Genomic DNA, 15,754 nt, shown 5'->3' on the forward strand with positions numbered 1-15,754 from the left:
CCGGGAACTCAAAGAAATGGATACGCATTACAACTGGGTAATTATTTTTTAAATTATTATTGAATGAAATTAACAATTACTTATGTACTTTCATTTTCATTAGAATAACTAATCGTTTTCAGTCTTGTCTTGGAAAATAAGATGAGTAAAGAGTTTTCCGACTTTAACTTCGATCGACTTTCTTTAAAAGATGAAGTTGCATTAGCCATAGTTGAGAGGTTACCCATATTGTTTTGTATTGATCTTAAGGACACGTAGCGAAACAATTGCAATCTCAAATTGAAAACAAACAATGAATAATTGGTCTACAGACAACATTTTTAAATCTCTACAACTCACTCCCCGGGGCACAGTCTAAAAAGGCTGATAAACACCAAATCATCAATATCCCCACATCATCAAAAGCTTAACAGCCGACAATTGCCGCGTCAACTCCGCAGATTACCCGATTTCCTCGGGATCGGGGGAAAACTCCCCTAAAAAGCGATTTCCCTCCTTTTCGCCAGTGTAAACCAAGCCGCGTCGCGGCCAGCGCGTTTCGCGCCCCCACGCTCGCAATACCTAACCGAAATGTAAATTAATAATTAATATATAATTCAAAACCTTTTTTAACTAACAAAAATCCCATTAAAAAAGAAATAAAAGTGACATCTTGTAGCTAGAGCAAACCGATGGCGCTCGACCGCTGAAATCGATTTTTTCATATTGCGGTTTCGCCCCATTCGATCAAAATTCAGAAATGACCTTATAATGTGTGTTGGTGTGTCTGTCTGTGGATTTTATAAAAGTCGAATGATTACCGGCCAGTTTGAACTCTAAAAATTTAAAATATAATAAACACTTTTTAAAAAACGCAAATGATATTTTGTTACTTATTATTTATTTTCCAACTATTTTTTCAAAAGAAATTTATTTTTGAAAACGTCTGAAAGTAATATACTTAAATAAATACAGTGTATGTTTTTCAGCTGAAAAAATTTTTGTTGATAAAATAAATCTCAGTGTTTACATAAGCAATCCATATTAATTATTAAATATTACGTTACGGTACAATTTACTGTATAATCTTCCAGCGTAAATAACGAAGGCAAATATTTTGTTTTTATTTGATACAGCGGTATTAATTTATAACCTTTCATGAAAACAATTCTTCGCATTTCATTTCAAATAAATGAAATATAAATTACGTCTCTCATACAAAAGCATGCTGAAGCCTTTTAAAGTCTATGTTTATTCCATTACAAGTTTCAGTATGAGCCAAAATTCTTGAAGCTTTTCCAAAATGGCGGATATGGGAAAGATTCTTAGTTCCTGATTGAACGCCGCTTCCGAAAACGCTTGCCGCACTGAATCGGCGAAAAATAACCAAAAATGAACCAAATATTTAACAAATACAACTGAAAATTATGAAAAGGAAACATTTTATGAAAATAAACAGTATCATGATCGTGTTTCAGTCATTTTACGTTAGAATTTCAATGATTTCTGAGCAATATTTATATTGTAAATTCTACATTCGTGGTAGAGTCAATTTCTATTTGTTATAAGATAGATTTAAAATTAATAAAGAAGAGCTAACTGTAAGTTAGTAAGTACATACCTATCGGTACCGAAAATTTTTTTTAACAATCAATGATTTCATTTCATGTTAATAATATTTTTTCGAAAATTAAAACATATTTTCAGACCTTTTTAAAGAGATAGGCAAAGGATTTTTCCACCATAATCCATTGTATAACATTCACCAAAATACCGACGAGGTTCGTTTTGATTTCATGTTATTGTGGTTTGGTTTTAATCATTATTTTAATTTGTTGAACTAATAATAACGTGCTATTGTTTATTTTCTCGTTGCATTTTCACTACATTAACTTTGCAAAAAACTATCGTAGAAAACTTCTTATAAAATGAACCGAGTAAATATTATCCAATTAATAAACTCACCTCAAATTATTCTGTGAAATCTTTGTCCGTATAACATCCGTATATATTCGTAGTAGGTAGGTGTATTTGCCATAGTTTTTCAAAGGATTTACGTACATTTCTGAGGAAAGTTACCACTTTTACCAGTCTCTACAGACCATAATATCTTTTGTAATTAGGATACAGGCGTTATTCTGAGAAAGTACAATCATATCACTTGGAAATAATGTGTTTTTTCCACAAACCCGTGATGAAATTCCGAGTATCCGATATGCAGTCTACAAACAAAGCTGTAGCCTGTGGTTTTTCATTCGTAGAGTACCTAGTTTTTAATGAAAAGTCAATATAAGTACTCGGTAAAACCATGGAGTTTTATTAAAATGTACACACTTTATATCAGACTAGCGGCCCGCCCCGTCTTCTCATTTCAACAAATATACATATGTTCATCTGAAAAAAATTAGGATTCAAATCAAATCAAATCAAATCATTTTATTGGATTGCATTACATGTGGTTTGATAGTTGGTGAATGGTAGGGCAGCGCATCACATGCACCCTGCAAGGGCATAGCAAGCATTTTAAGTATCTGGGGGCACGGCAGTGCCCCCACCAAGTCGAGCAAAAAAGCGGCACGGCCGTACCATCCTTTTCTCGAAGCAATTCAGGCCATTTTCGACCGCCTGTAACTTCGTTGTGGATAAAACTAGAAGGCTGAATTTTCATTAGCTATGCAGGCATTGTAAAGACACGGTATATTTAAAATTTCATTCAATTTGAACCAGTAGTTTAAGAATTATAACGGGTCAAAGTTACTTAATTTTGTCACTCACTGACTGACTCACTGACTCACTGACTCACCGATCATCAAAACTCTAAGGCACTTCTAGCAGACCTAGAAGCTTCAAATTTGGAATATAAGTAGTGTTTGGTGTATGAATCAAGGAAAAACTAAAATATTTGGGGGCACGGTAGTGCAACCGCCAAGTCGAGTAAAATTTTTCAATTTCGGTCCAGTTTTCTAGATACATAACTGCTGTCTACAAAATACAAAAAGAAATGATATTTGGGGGCACGGTAGTGCAACCGCCAAGTCGAGTAAAATTTTTCAATTTCGGTCCAGTTTTCTAGATACATAACTGCTGTCTACAAAATACAAAAAGAAATGAGATCCCATCAAAAACAATACTTGTCAAAAAAACCAAGTCTCGCAACTCAGTTGTTCTACGGTAAAAAGTTGTGAGATCCATGTAATACCAAGTCCAGGCCAGGAAATCTTTAACGTTTTACATAAATATATTGACTTGGCCATCGCATGAAAACACGTGTAAATTAAATTATTTAGTGCGATGGCCAAGTCAATAATTTATGTAAAACGTTAAAGATTTCCTGGCCTGGACTTGGTATTACATGGATCTCACAACTTTTTACCGTAGAACAACTGAGTTGCGAGACTTGGTTTTTTTGACAAGTATTGTTTTTGATGGGATACATTTTACAAAATAAAAGAAGAAGTTACAATTTTAGATCAGTAGTAACAATTATTAATTATGTTATTTAATTATATTTCATTTAATAATATATTTATTCAATTTGAAATTTATTGCAGCCTAGTATAATATTCATCAATTTTGTAGAAACACTTATCACATAGAGAAACATTTAAGGACGCCACAAATTTATCATAATTTACTATCTGGCAACACAAGCTTGTTCCTCTTTCTCAGTGTCATAGTCCCAGTGCACTTTTAATTGTGGAAGAATGCACGACGGCACAAAAGTATCACTGTGGAATTTTAATGCTCGCAGAAGTTACCTGGGTGTTCAAGGGTACCTAGGCGCTAGGGTACAAGGTACAAAAAAAATAATCAAATTTGATCGCTGCAAAGCTACTACAAAACCATTGTGGTAAACCCCCCTCTAACACAAAGACAATTTAAACTTACTTGGAAAGGTTAGCGGGAATATTACATGTAGTAATATTATGTAAACCTTGTTAGTCATCTTAATAAAACTCACATCGCACCCCCATTACTCCCCTCTTCTCAAAGGTCACCTAAAGCTGAGCTAGTCCATACCTAGATAACTAAAATCGTTGCAAGTTCTTTTGCAGCGTCAATTTCAAGTAAAAGCAACAAAAAACTTCAATGTCAGGTTCTATTCATAGACTGCTTAATTGCAATCCAGGATCAAATTCCCGTCTACCTTCAAAAGGGTACAAAAACTGTAGCGCTAAAGAAAAATCAAAATGTCAACCCCCACGCAACAACAGGGGGAGGGGTGATTAAAGTTTGCTACTTGCCGAAGGGTTAAATGTGATTAAATTAAACTCTAAAATAAAGTGCGTGGGCGGCCAATCTAAAGGTCAATTTTGAAACATAAACATACACTTTATGTTAGCTATATCTTCTTCTATATCTATAAAAGCGAAAGGTCACTGACTCACTCACTCACTCATTACGAAATCTCAGAAACTACAAGTGCTAGGAGTCTCAAATTTTGCATGGGGGTTCCTTTTAGAACGCAGATGCTCACTAAGATTTTGCAAAATTCAACCCCTAAGGAGGTAAAACGGGATCCACGCGTACGAAGTCGCGGGCGGTCGCTAAATCCATAAGAGTGCACTGAAAGCTCTAGAATTTTACAGAGATAAAAAACACTAATTAACAGTCACATAATATCAAGACAGTCCTACTAAAGCTATGTAATTAGGCTTTTAAAAGCGCTTTTACTCATTCCATTATATTTTTAGCCCTAGCACTACTTCGACATAATAATGTGCGCTGGACTGACCACTGTAGAAGCAGTTTATGAAACACAGCCTCTTTTTCATGAAATTTCAAGAGAGCTATGAGGGGTGCCAAACCATAAAGTTATATGTGCCAGAAAATGAAATTTTCAGGAGCCGCAAAAACTTTCAATTTTATTTTTCCATATATTTTTTTGTTTTTATAATGAACTATACATTTCTATTGCACATACTCTATTAAAGTATTTAAATGTGACTAGATTCATATTAAATTTTGTCTCTTGACATGTTTAACAGAGGAGTTCATTATCCTCTCTTAGCTTTTTTCCTGCACTAGATTAAATGTCCCAGATTTCCCCTGAACTTTTCCAAAGCTTGGTGTCGGTCCATCTAGTGCATTGGTTCCCAAACTTATTTGAGACGCGCCGCCTTTTGACCATACAAAAAATTCCGCGACCCTCCTCCAGTCAAGATTATTTATTGGTCGTATTGAGCAGTCTGGAATGCATTCTCTCAGCGGTCGCAGGTTTTATATACTTAAGTATGCTCTAGTGCATTGATTCCCAAAGTGGGGGGCGCTAGGGGAGGCGCAAAGACCTTTAAAGGGGGGCGCGGGCAATCTGTGTACTTAAGTATAAAAACCTGCGACCGCTGAGAGAATGCATTCCAGACTGCTTGATACGACCAATAAATAATCTCGACTGGAGGAGGGGGGGGTGGAATTTTTTGTATGGTAGAAAGGGGGCGCGTCTCAAATAAGTTTGGGAACCAATGTCTAGTGCATCACATCGACGTCAAAAGCTTAATGAGGCACGGAGTTTTGTACAACAAGTTTAAATATAAGGAACTTGGAAGACGCTGAAATATTGGATATTGGACGGTTTTTAAAAGGCTTTTTGCAGAATATGGAAAGGATTTTACGTTGAATAAAGCACGAAATATAAAACAGAGACACCGTTATTTTAGTTAGTGAAAATTTTTCAGTATTTAACTAGTTTTTACATGTGGCTCAGCCTGCGTGGATTCGTTTGACACTAAAGTCTTTAAATTACATACTTGTATCCTAATAACTTGATAAATGGTTAGTTTCCAAAAAGTTTTCGAAGTCTATTTCAGCCATTATTATTTTGTGTAAAAAAAATGCATGATCCAACTTTTTGTCACAATTAATGAAAATTTACCAAGCAGTTTATGCGTTAAAATCATAACATGCTATCATAGATAGGTACTTTTGCATTTAAGTTTTTTGTTTATAAGTTGTTATAGAAAAGACATAAGATAAATATCCGCCAGACAGCAAAACAATTTGTCTTTGTCCCGGATTATGGAACTGGAATCTTGTGTTACAGTCTTGAAAGGTGCCAGACATTTTGCATAGCTCATCCAGACATGCGCCAATTTAAAAGCATCCTTTTCGAACGTCGTGCGGGAATTTAAATCAAGACACAAACAACTTAATTTGATTAAAGAACTTCTTAAGCCTGAAAAAGTTAGTTTTCTATTTGCTTCATAATTAGATTTTTAGTAGCTTTGAAATCAATAAATATGTAGTAGAATTCGCGAAATATAATAGGTTTTGTATGGTGTACCAAATTTTTTTTTCTTTCTTTCTTTCATTTGCCATAAACTTTCTTTTTCGTCTTTGAATTGCGAAAAGTATTTCAGTTGACTAGTGCTACTACCCTATTTCCCCAGACAGTGTCTACTACCAGTGGCCGAAACATTCTTTCTCTCTACAACTCGGTCTTATGACCATTTTTGTGCCTTTCTCTAGATATTTTTATCTCTATACCAAATAGACTTTTACTTTTTGTGGATCCAAAATCTCATTGCGTAGTCCCATGGTGTGCGATACACAACCCCGTAATAAATCCCGCGCTTGCTCATGTGTGCCAAGGGTGGAACATTTGCGAGCATGTCGCATTGATTAGTGCAAAAGTTTTCAAAATGGGTCAATTAAAAAAATCGCCGAGGGATGAGATATACCTAAGTTATAATACAGGGAGCTTCAATGCCCGAATTTAGAAATTTATTGCACAAGTGGCTGCTCGATAAATGTCTCTACTCTGTAAATGAGTTTTTTTTAGAATTAAATAATTGTGTGTTATGTATTAATATTGGTTATGTGTTCTTTTATGTAATTGGATTGTTGACTTTGTTATGATTTTATCAAATGACTTTTCATGATTATTAATATTTTGACATGTTCTCCTAATTAACTTTCACATGCCGAAAAATTGTGTATGATATTTGATTCATTTGGCATGTAATTTGTATTACTGCCTATGACCAAACTACCCCGTCTGGTGCCTCGAATCTCTCTTCTGAGTCCCATGTCGCGGTACACCCGTGGCCCTCGCTATAAATCCCGTGCTTGTTCATGTGTGGCAAGGGTGAAGCGTCTGCCATGGGGTATTGATTGGTGGAGAGTTCAAAACCGGCTATGGGAATTTAAAATCAGTTGTACTCGTATTGTATGAGATATAGGGGAAAGTAGTACGAGTTGATCCCCTGGGGTAAGATGATCTTTCGCGATTGTGCTGAAACCACTAACGTTATTTAGATTCTTTCACTGGTAAAACATAGCTCTGGACACATCCCCGCCTCAGTCAAATCGTAATGGTGGCGTAAGCGATACATCGAATTTGACGAGAAAAAAGAAAAATTGTGTACTTCTGATCTAAAATAGGCATGACTTTGAGCTTATGTTACTTTTATTCAAACAATGTTAAATGTAATTACTGTTGTCGTTAGGCTTTCTATTATGTTTAATTTTAATATTTTGGGCGTAAAAACGTAGCCGCGTACTTGCAGATTATTTTAGCAAATATTTAACAAAAAGTGGGACTTGGGTCAAGATGATCCCTTCCTATAATAATATGTACGAGATGATCCCTGGGAATTAAAACAAAAAAGTCAATGGAGTAGGTAAAGGGAAGTGAAATAAAAGAAAGAGAACTTCATATAACTCACCTGAGTTTGAAGGAGATGATACTGAGTGGCTGTACTGAACAGAAAAGTTTTCAAGCGATACCAAGGGTGAAGGATGGATAAAATGTTATGCATGTGGAAAATGGGGCCATAAAGCATGTGCTGGGGTAGAGGGTGATGAAGCAGGTGAATTTATTTGTGATATATCCAACACAGCTCCAGCCAAAAAGCGTTTCAATTATTTAAACGCTTTTTAGCAGGTACTAAGAAAGAATCAGTTATTTTCGTTATTTAATTCGTAAATGTTTTTCTTTTCTAACTTTTTAACGATTTGTTCGCATAATTAGGTACTTCGAAAGGAATATAACCAGAAAAGAATACATCATTGAACAGAATCATAGGGATCATCTTACCCCTACCTGGGGGATCATCTTACCCACAGGGGTGTACAAGATGATCACTTTGTAAGGTTTTGCAAAAAATGAAATATTTTAATGAAACCTCAATTAATTTCTGGTTTTGAGTATAAGGAAAGTTGGATAGATAAATATACTAGTAGTAATCGTCTTTATTTTTGGTTTACCTTGAAAAATATGTATTTTACAGCGATTTCCGCTTAAGGGGATCATCTCGTACTACTTTCCCCTATATTTAGTCACAAATAGACGATTGTAGGGTTTTTACTGTCATTTTGTTAAGTTGGATTTCTTTATAAGATTGTAGGGACAGTCACTTAATCCTGTTAGACTATAAAACATAGACATCTGAAATGGTTCTTTCGGGCTGACGATTTTCAGTTCTCATCTTATTAGATAACTAGCGGCCGCCTGCGACATCGTACGCGTGGATCCCGCGGGGGTATTTAGGGTTTAGATTTTTTCATACAAATGTTTTTCCCGCTTACTCCTGTTCCCGTTCCGTTCCCGGAATTTTGCAATATCCTATTGTAACTAAGCTTTAAGTTTACTAAGATACCTTCATGCCAAATTTTAAGCGTCTAACTTAAGCGGTTTAGATTTTTCATACAAAAGGATTTTCCCGCTAATTCCCGTTCACTTGGGAATTCCTAAGTATACTATAACCTGCCCAGGAGTACGAAGAATAATTGTACCAAGTTTCGTTAAAATCCGGCGAGTAGTTTTTGTTTCTATAAGGAACATACAGACAGACCGACAGACAAAAATTTTACTGATTGCATTTTTGGCATCAGTATCGATCACTAATCACCCCCTGATAGTTATTTTGAAAATATATTTCATGTACAGAATTGACCTCTCTACAAACTTATTATAAGTATAGACAAAAACATCATTTTACAAATGCGTCACAGTCAGCGTCAAATAGTTCGTGACACCCAAAGTAGGCAAAATGTTCGCAACACGTCTTTGTTACAATTGGAATAAGGTTGTTTTATCAACTATTTGGCCACTTTGGGTGTCACTAACTTTTTGTCGCTGACTGTTCTTGACTAGTGGTGTAACGTGTCCATTTAATCGATCAAGCATCAAGACGGCTTACGTAAGAAACCAGCTTTTACCTTTCCATCGCCTCTGCAACTAGATCAAGATCGTACTCGTAATGACTTGATGACTTTGTCGTAGTTGCAGTATAGTTCACTTGACTGCTTTTAAACAATAAAGAATAAATAAATATACTAGCTTTTGCTCACGACTTCACCCGCGTTATACGAGCACGTTTTATGTTCAAAATTTTGCATTTAAGTTTAAGAAATAAATAAGTCAGCCTGTCATTACAAAATAAGGCTTTACAGTATTCAACAAAAATTAAACATTTTTATGCTAACTAGTTTCTTAAATGACTTTGGATCTATTACGAAACACTCTAAGGAAAATCTTGAGAAGATGTGACTCACTTTATCATGAACTAAAAATAAGACTTTTGGAATATAAATAAATGCGCATTTGGGCCCGGTTTTGGTCTTACTTCTTTTTTTTCTTTATTTATTTAGGAGCTTTTACATAAATGTACGTCAGTCCCATCTTAGTTCTTTTATGGTCCTGTAGGTAAAGTTCTTGGAAACGTTGCGTCTGTCTACCTACACCCTTATACCCTAAACATAACTGAGCTCAATGTGACACTGTGACATAATGTTGCAAGTTCCACAATCCTCGATGCAGTACTTGTGCTTATTGCCAAACTTGCCGGTGAACTAATTTCCGCCTGCATGTATGGCTTTTAGTTTACGTAGTGTTAAGCTAAGTAGAAGTAAGTTAGCGTTTATTGTAGAACATGCATGTTTTTATGTTTTTTATCAGATTTTTGTATTTTGAATGTGTTGTTATTTTTTAATTCGACAGATATTCTAGGTATTAAAAAATAATTAACATTTAAAAAATAATATTTATAAAACGGTTAAAAAGGCACATTATTCTTGCCATGACATTCTAAATTGGTAGAGTCTCGCGTTAATAAAAAAGTATTTATTTAAATAAACAAATAAGTTTATTAGTAAAGTCACTCGCTGGACGACACACCAACAACCTTGCTCTTTTATTATTGCTAGGTCACATGTATTTTTACAAGTGCATTGACCTCTAAAATTCATCCACTAACAAACCAATTAATTCCAGACAAAACAAACATCAACAAAACAAAAAGGCAGACTGGAGAAGAAACGACGACAATAATTAGTTTTAAGGTCAAAACAACGTGTTCCGAAGAGCAAACACAGTGATATAATCCAATATACGATGTTGCAAGGCGGAGTGAAAGTGAGTTACGGACCGACAGTCCGCAGCGAGCGCCGGTGCCCTCCGCGAGTGAGAAAAGTTGCAAATTAAAGAGTGAAATTAAAAAAGTGACCGAGGAGGTTGAGAAAGAGGTTTTGGGGGTTGAAGGTTGTATATTATTATATTGTGGAAGGGCGCGCAGAGCCGTCCAATGGGGTCGAAGGAGACGCCCCCTCGTTCGCTCGCTGGCGCGGCGGTCGCGATCCTGATTCTGCATGCCGGTAAGTCAATTGTTGTTCTTCCTTCGGGAACTAGCAAGACGAGCCTTTGACAATCTTCCTCACATGGAAAATAGTTTGGTAGCTGATGTCTGAGTAACTCTAACTTACGATTGCATCTAAGAAATGATAATTAATAAATAGGATCTATTTGATTGTTCAAAGACTCGTTTAACTCTATTAAATTGGTTAAATAATATTTTTCCCTAAATGTAGAGTTTTTTTTTTCAAATTCTTATTCGGCCATCCATATGTAACGAAGAGGTGACTTTTAGTAAATGGAAAGTAACACTTTTATCAATTTATGTGCATTACGAAATACGCAGGAAGAGATTGTGGTTGAGTAACTTAAAAAGTTATTGGGTTTTCTTGAAATAACTTTGTCACTGTCAAAGTTAAACATGTTCTATAGTTAGCTTTTTCTTTGCTGAATAAAATATGAATTTAATATTGGTTTGTAGAGAAAGAAGAGCAAAAAAATACAGTCTCAAAGTTAGATTAGAGAATCTTTAATAAGTAGGACACCACACCAAGTAAGCAATAAAATAAGTAGGAACCACAAAATAAGAAAAGAGTCACAAACTAATGAACTTATAGTTACGATAACCTTAAGATAAGATAGTTTAACTGGAACGTTTCTTTTTATTATTTAGGTTATAGTAGTTAATGGTGGATAGATTTATAATGAAAAACACAATGCCCAGCTGTGGCAAATCTAACTTGTTACTTGTAAGGTGTTCATGATCAAGAGTAATAAACATATATGACTATGACTATGACTATGACTATAATACCAGTAGCTACCAAATCTTTATTCGACTAGCTCTACATATACTAAAAGTTGGAGAGATCCTTAAACGTATATCTCAACGCAATGGTGTATAAATCTGTACTAATATCTATACTAATACTAGCTGACCCGGCGAACTTTGTTCCGCCTAATGGCAATAAATAAGCAGACTTGTTTTTTATTTCGAACGGGATAAAAAGTATCCTATGTCCTTCTCCTGGCTCTAAACTACCTCCCTGACAATTTTCAGCTAAATCGGTTCAGCCGTTCTTGAGTTATAAGCGAAGTAACTAACACGACTTTCTTTTATATATATAGATTATAAATGCGAAAGTAACTCTGTCCGTCTGTCTCTCTTTCACGCCACAACCACTGAAACGATTTTAATGAAATTTGGCATAGAGATAGTTTGAGTCCCGGGAAAGGACATAGGATAGTTTTTATCCCGGTTTTTGAAAGAGGGACGCGCGCGAATAAGTTTTTCAGCGACAGAAAAAAATCCACGCGGGCGAAGCCGCGGGCGGAAAGCTAGTATGTCATAATTTAGCACCTTTAAGCTCTTAGCCTATTTACGGTATTTTATTTTATTTTATTGATTGAGGCATACCAACAACATTACATACTAAGTATTTACATGAAAATCTTACTTATAGAAGTTTAGTATGTACCCGTATGTATGCCAATAACAGGTACATACAGCTTTGGCCAATATACTTAGTTAAGGTATGGTATTAGATCATACCTTGATATTGAAATAAACGTGACCACGCCACACATTATTATAGGTACCTAGTACACAGGTGTAGGTCGGAGCAAGGATGTCTAGATCTAATCATAACACACCTAGGTCATAACAATATGTTTATACTTAGATTTTATTGTAGCAATTAAAAAATAGCCAATAAATTGTAGAGAATCTTAAGGAAGGAAACTCAAATACTTTGTTTACGTCTGTAAATAGGAATTTTATGTCATCTGTGGGCTGATTCCACGAATTCACAAAACGTTGCTTTTGTATTAATTTTGCCTTTATCGAAGTTGTATGTTATAGGTATTTATAACATCTACCTTCTACAATGATCGGTAGCACATCAATCTACCACAAATTTTAACTTAATTGACTTTGTACCATATTACAGAATGACTAAGTTCATAATTCATGAAAAAATTGGTCATAGGTAAGATAATTAAGAGGCTGACTTCAAATTTTTTTTTGCAAATCGTCAAATCTAAACAAAAAAGAATACGATCCGACAAAAATGCAATTAGCAATGTTTTTGGTCAGTGATTAATCAAAATACTTAATTTGATCGTCAAGGTCAACGTTGTAAGAACTTAACGCATCATTGTAGACACATCGTACCTAAGTGACTTACGACAAAAACAAGGACATCCGGGTGTAAACATAGTACCGCAAAGGCCAGTGTGGTAGGTTTTTAAATACATCTAGACTCTACTGGACAAGTTGTCTTGAACGGAAAATTGTATCACAACTCGCTTACCTAAATCACATAAAATCCTATAAAACAAAGTCGCTTTTTCCGCTGTATGTCCCTATGTAATATGCTTAGATTTTTAAAACTACGTAACCGATTTTGATGCGGTAAGTTATAGTAGAATTAAACTTTACAGTGTTACCCCCTTACTAATAAAAAGTTACACAGTTGTTGAACACTGTTATAAAATGACATTTCCATACCGTCACTTTAAAACACAGTTCAACGAGCGCGTAAATTTTATTAGTAAGGGGGTTATTGTTTAAATACATCAGAATAACATATAAAGATCTGTGACAAACTGAATTTCCCGCAGGCGAAGCCGAGAGCAAAAGCACTAGCTTTTAAATAAAGCCATCAAGCAGTTGATGAACTTTGTCTATGACTTAATAGACAATTATGGCATAATAATAGAAATACCGAAACGTGCAGGTGTAGACTTGAGAGGCTTGAAACCGGTCTGTTGGGAAACGCTCAGATTCTGAGGCTGAGTGGCACCAACTTACTTTAACCGTAACTATGACAATAATCACTTCTTCACGAGATCAAATCAGAAATGAGGAGATCCGTAAACGAACTAAAGTTACTGACATAGCACGATGGATTAGCAAGCTGAAGTGGCAATGGGCAGGGCACATAGTACGCAGAACTGACGGCCGATGGGTCAGCAAAGTTCTGGAGTGGAGGCCACGTACCGGAAAACGCAGCGTGGTACGTCCACCCACAAGGTGGACCGACGACCTGATAAAGGTAGCAGGAAGGCGCTGGATGCAGGCCGCTACCAACCGTGCGGTGTGGAAGTCATTGGGGGAGGCGTATGTTCAGCAGTGGACGTCCTATGGCCGAAATGATGATGACGACAATAACTGGTGCATTTTGTATGAAGTTTGACAGATTTTTGACTTTTGTTAAAGTTAAAGTAAGATGGTGTAACTCAGCCTTCGTGGTTTATTATCCTGGCCGCAGTTAGTGCTTCACTCATAGTCACGTTTTGTAGATGTATGGTTGGGAAAAAAATATTACAATAATTTTGCAAGATACTGAAATTATACACTCGCAATTACTTTAAAAATCGTTTGCAAAAATTACTGACTGAAGCATGGTAAGACTAGAGTTCACACTCTACTCACTTGAATTTTAGAACTATTGTATTATAAAAAGACCATTTTTCATAAATTTTCCTTCTGGAAAAAGAGGTTCGGAGAAAAGGTTCGTTTGAAAATATTATATTTCTTATGTCATTTAATTTGCCACTTCATTCATCAGATTCAGAGACTTTTCGTCATAAATCTTAAATTAAGGTTGAAACTAACTACTAAAGTTTTTTCTTTTTTTGTTTTCTCTTCTTTTATTTGTTAATTTTCATTTGTGTTTTCGTGTCAATTAAAGGTTTTTCTATTCTATTCTATTCTAAACTATCTACTTCACGTTAACGTGCCCCATAAAAGTAATTTACTATTCACAATTGAAAAGTTTAATGTGAATTGAAAAATACAACCAGGTATTGAAATTTCAAAGGAAACCTGTTTTCATGTCAGCAAAATGCCTGAAAATTGCTGAAGTCAAAATTTCCGGCAGTTGTCACCAGTGCATGAGGTCACAGAGTTCACATTCTGATACGCAGGGGTCAGTGCCCGGTACGGGCCACAGCAGACAGTACTTTTAGCGTCGGCGATCGGCGATTTTCCGACTGTATCGATGCAGTAGCGCGATTTTGCGATTTCATGCGATCGGACGCGTTATGGGATCGCGCGTTTTAGCGACTCTATCAATGCAGCAGCGCGATTTTGCGACTTCATGCGTTCGGACGCGATAAAGGTTCAGCCAAACCAACGCGATCAGCTGGTGTGCAGGGATGGCGATCGATGCTTTTAAGTCTGATCGCCATCGCTGCACGCCGGCTGATCGCGTTGGTTTGGCTAAACCTTAACGGAATCGCGCGTTTTAGCGACTCTATCGATGCAGCAGCGCGATTTCGCGACTTCATGCGTTCGGATGCGATAAAGGAATCGAGCGTTTTAGCGAATCTATCGGTGCAGCAGCGCGATTTTGCAACTTCAAGCGTTCTGATGCGGTTACGGAATCGCGCGTTTTAGCGACTCTATCGATGCAGCAGCGCGATTTTGTGACTTCATACATTCGGACGCGGTATCGGAATCGCGCGTTTTAGCGACTGCTGTCGAACTTCTGAAAAGCGCCTCAATCACCGCGTTTGGTGTTTCAAGCGTTTTAGCGACTGCTGTCGAAAAGCGCCTCAACCGCCCCATTTGACGATTTTAAGTGTGTGAAATGTGTGGTCGCCGCTGCATTCAGCTTCTAAAAAGCGACTAAATTGCCAATCGTCTATGCTAAAAGTAGCGTGTGTGATGTGGCTCTACCTGGAAATCTTCACGTGGAAATGAGCAGACCAAATAAGAAGAAAATTGTACAGGTTCCAGTAATTACCTTCAATATTATTTAACTTTGGCATTCTGAAACTACTTCAAAAAGCTTATGACTGAGCTTTTTCGTTGAAGTTCGTCAGTGTTCATTACTTTTACTTTTACTCAAAAAGAGCAATACATTTTCAATTTCACGAATTACTGTAGGTTTCTTGTAAACATAATTTAACGGTGAGCGAGTTTATTCTTAGTAAATCATATTTATTTAAATGTAAGCAAGACAGTGATGAAAAAGTCTTGGCAGTGCCTTACTAGGAAAACTGGTTTCATTGATAAAATCAAGGGCTTATTGTCAACTTCGAAATAATGCCCGCGTGATAGCAGGTTTTGTTAATTTTAAACAATTTATAAATAACTCTTTAGGCAGTAAACATTTTTCATTTTTAAAACCCCACCTCTGTTTAACTCTGTCTCAAATGATAAATATGATAACTTTTATGATGGAAGTGAGGGCTCTA

General features: G+C 36.1%; 1 protein-coding gene across 2 annotated transcripts in view; it reads left to right on the forward strand.

Moving 5' to 3' along the window:
• Window positions 1-519: 519 nt before the first annotated feature.
• Window positions 520-15,754, forward strand: part of LOC135083695 (protein Skeletor, isoforms B/C) — a 59,171-nt gene continuing 43,936 nt past the window's right edge. For both annotated transcript variants that reach the window (XM_063978405.1, XM_063978406.1), the window contains exons 1-2: window positions 520-572; window positions 10,193-10,572. In XM_063978405.1, the coding sequence (XP_063834475.1) occupies window positions 10,503-10,572 (70 nt within the window). In that variant the 5' untranslated portion in view covers window positions 520-572; window positions 10,193-10,502. The remainder of the gene's footprint in view (window positions 573-10,192; window positions 10,573-15,754) is intronic.

The sequence above is a fragment of the Ostrinia nubilalis genome, chromosome 24 (assembly GCF_963855985.1).
Source record: "Ostrinia nubilalis chromosome 24, ilOstNubi1.1, whole genome shotgun sequence".
Lineage (NCBI taxonomy): Eukaryota > Metazoa > Arthropoda > Insecta > Lepidoptera > Crambidae > Ostrinia > Ostrinia nubilalis.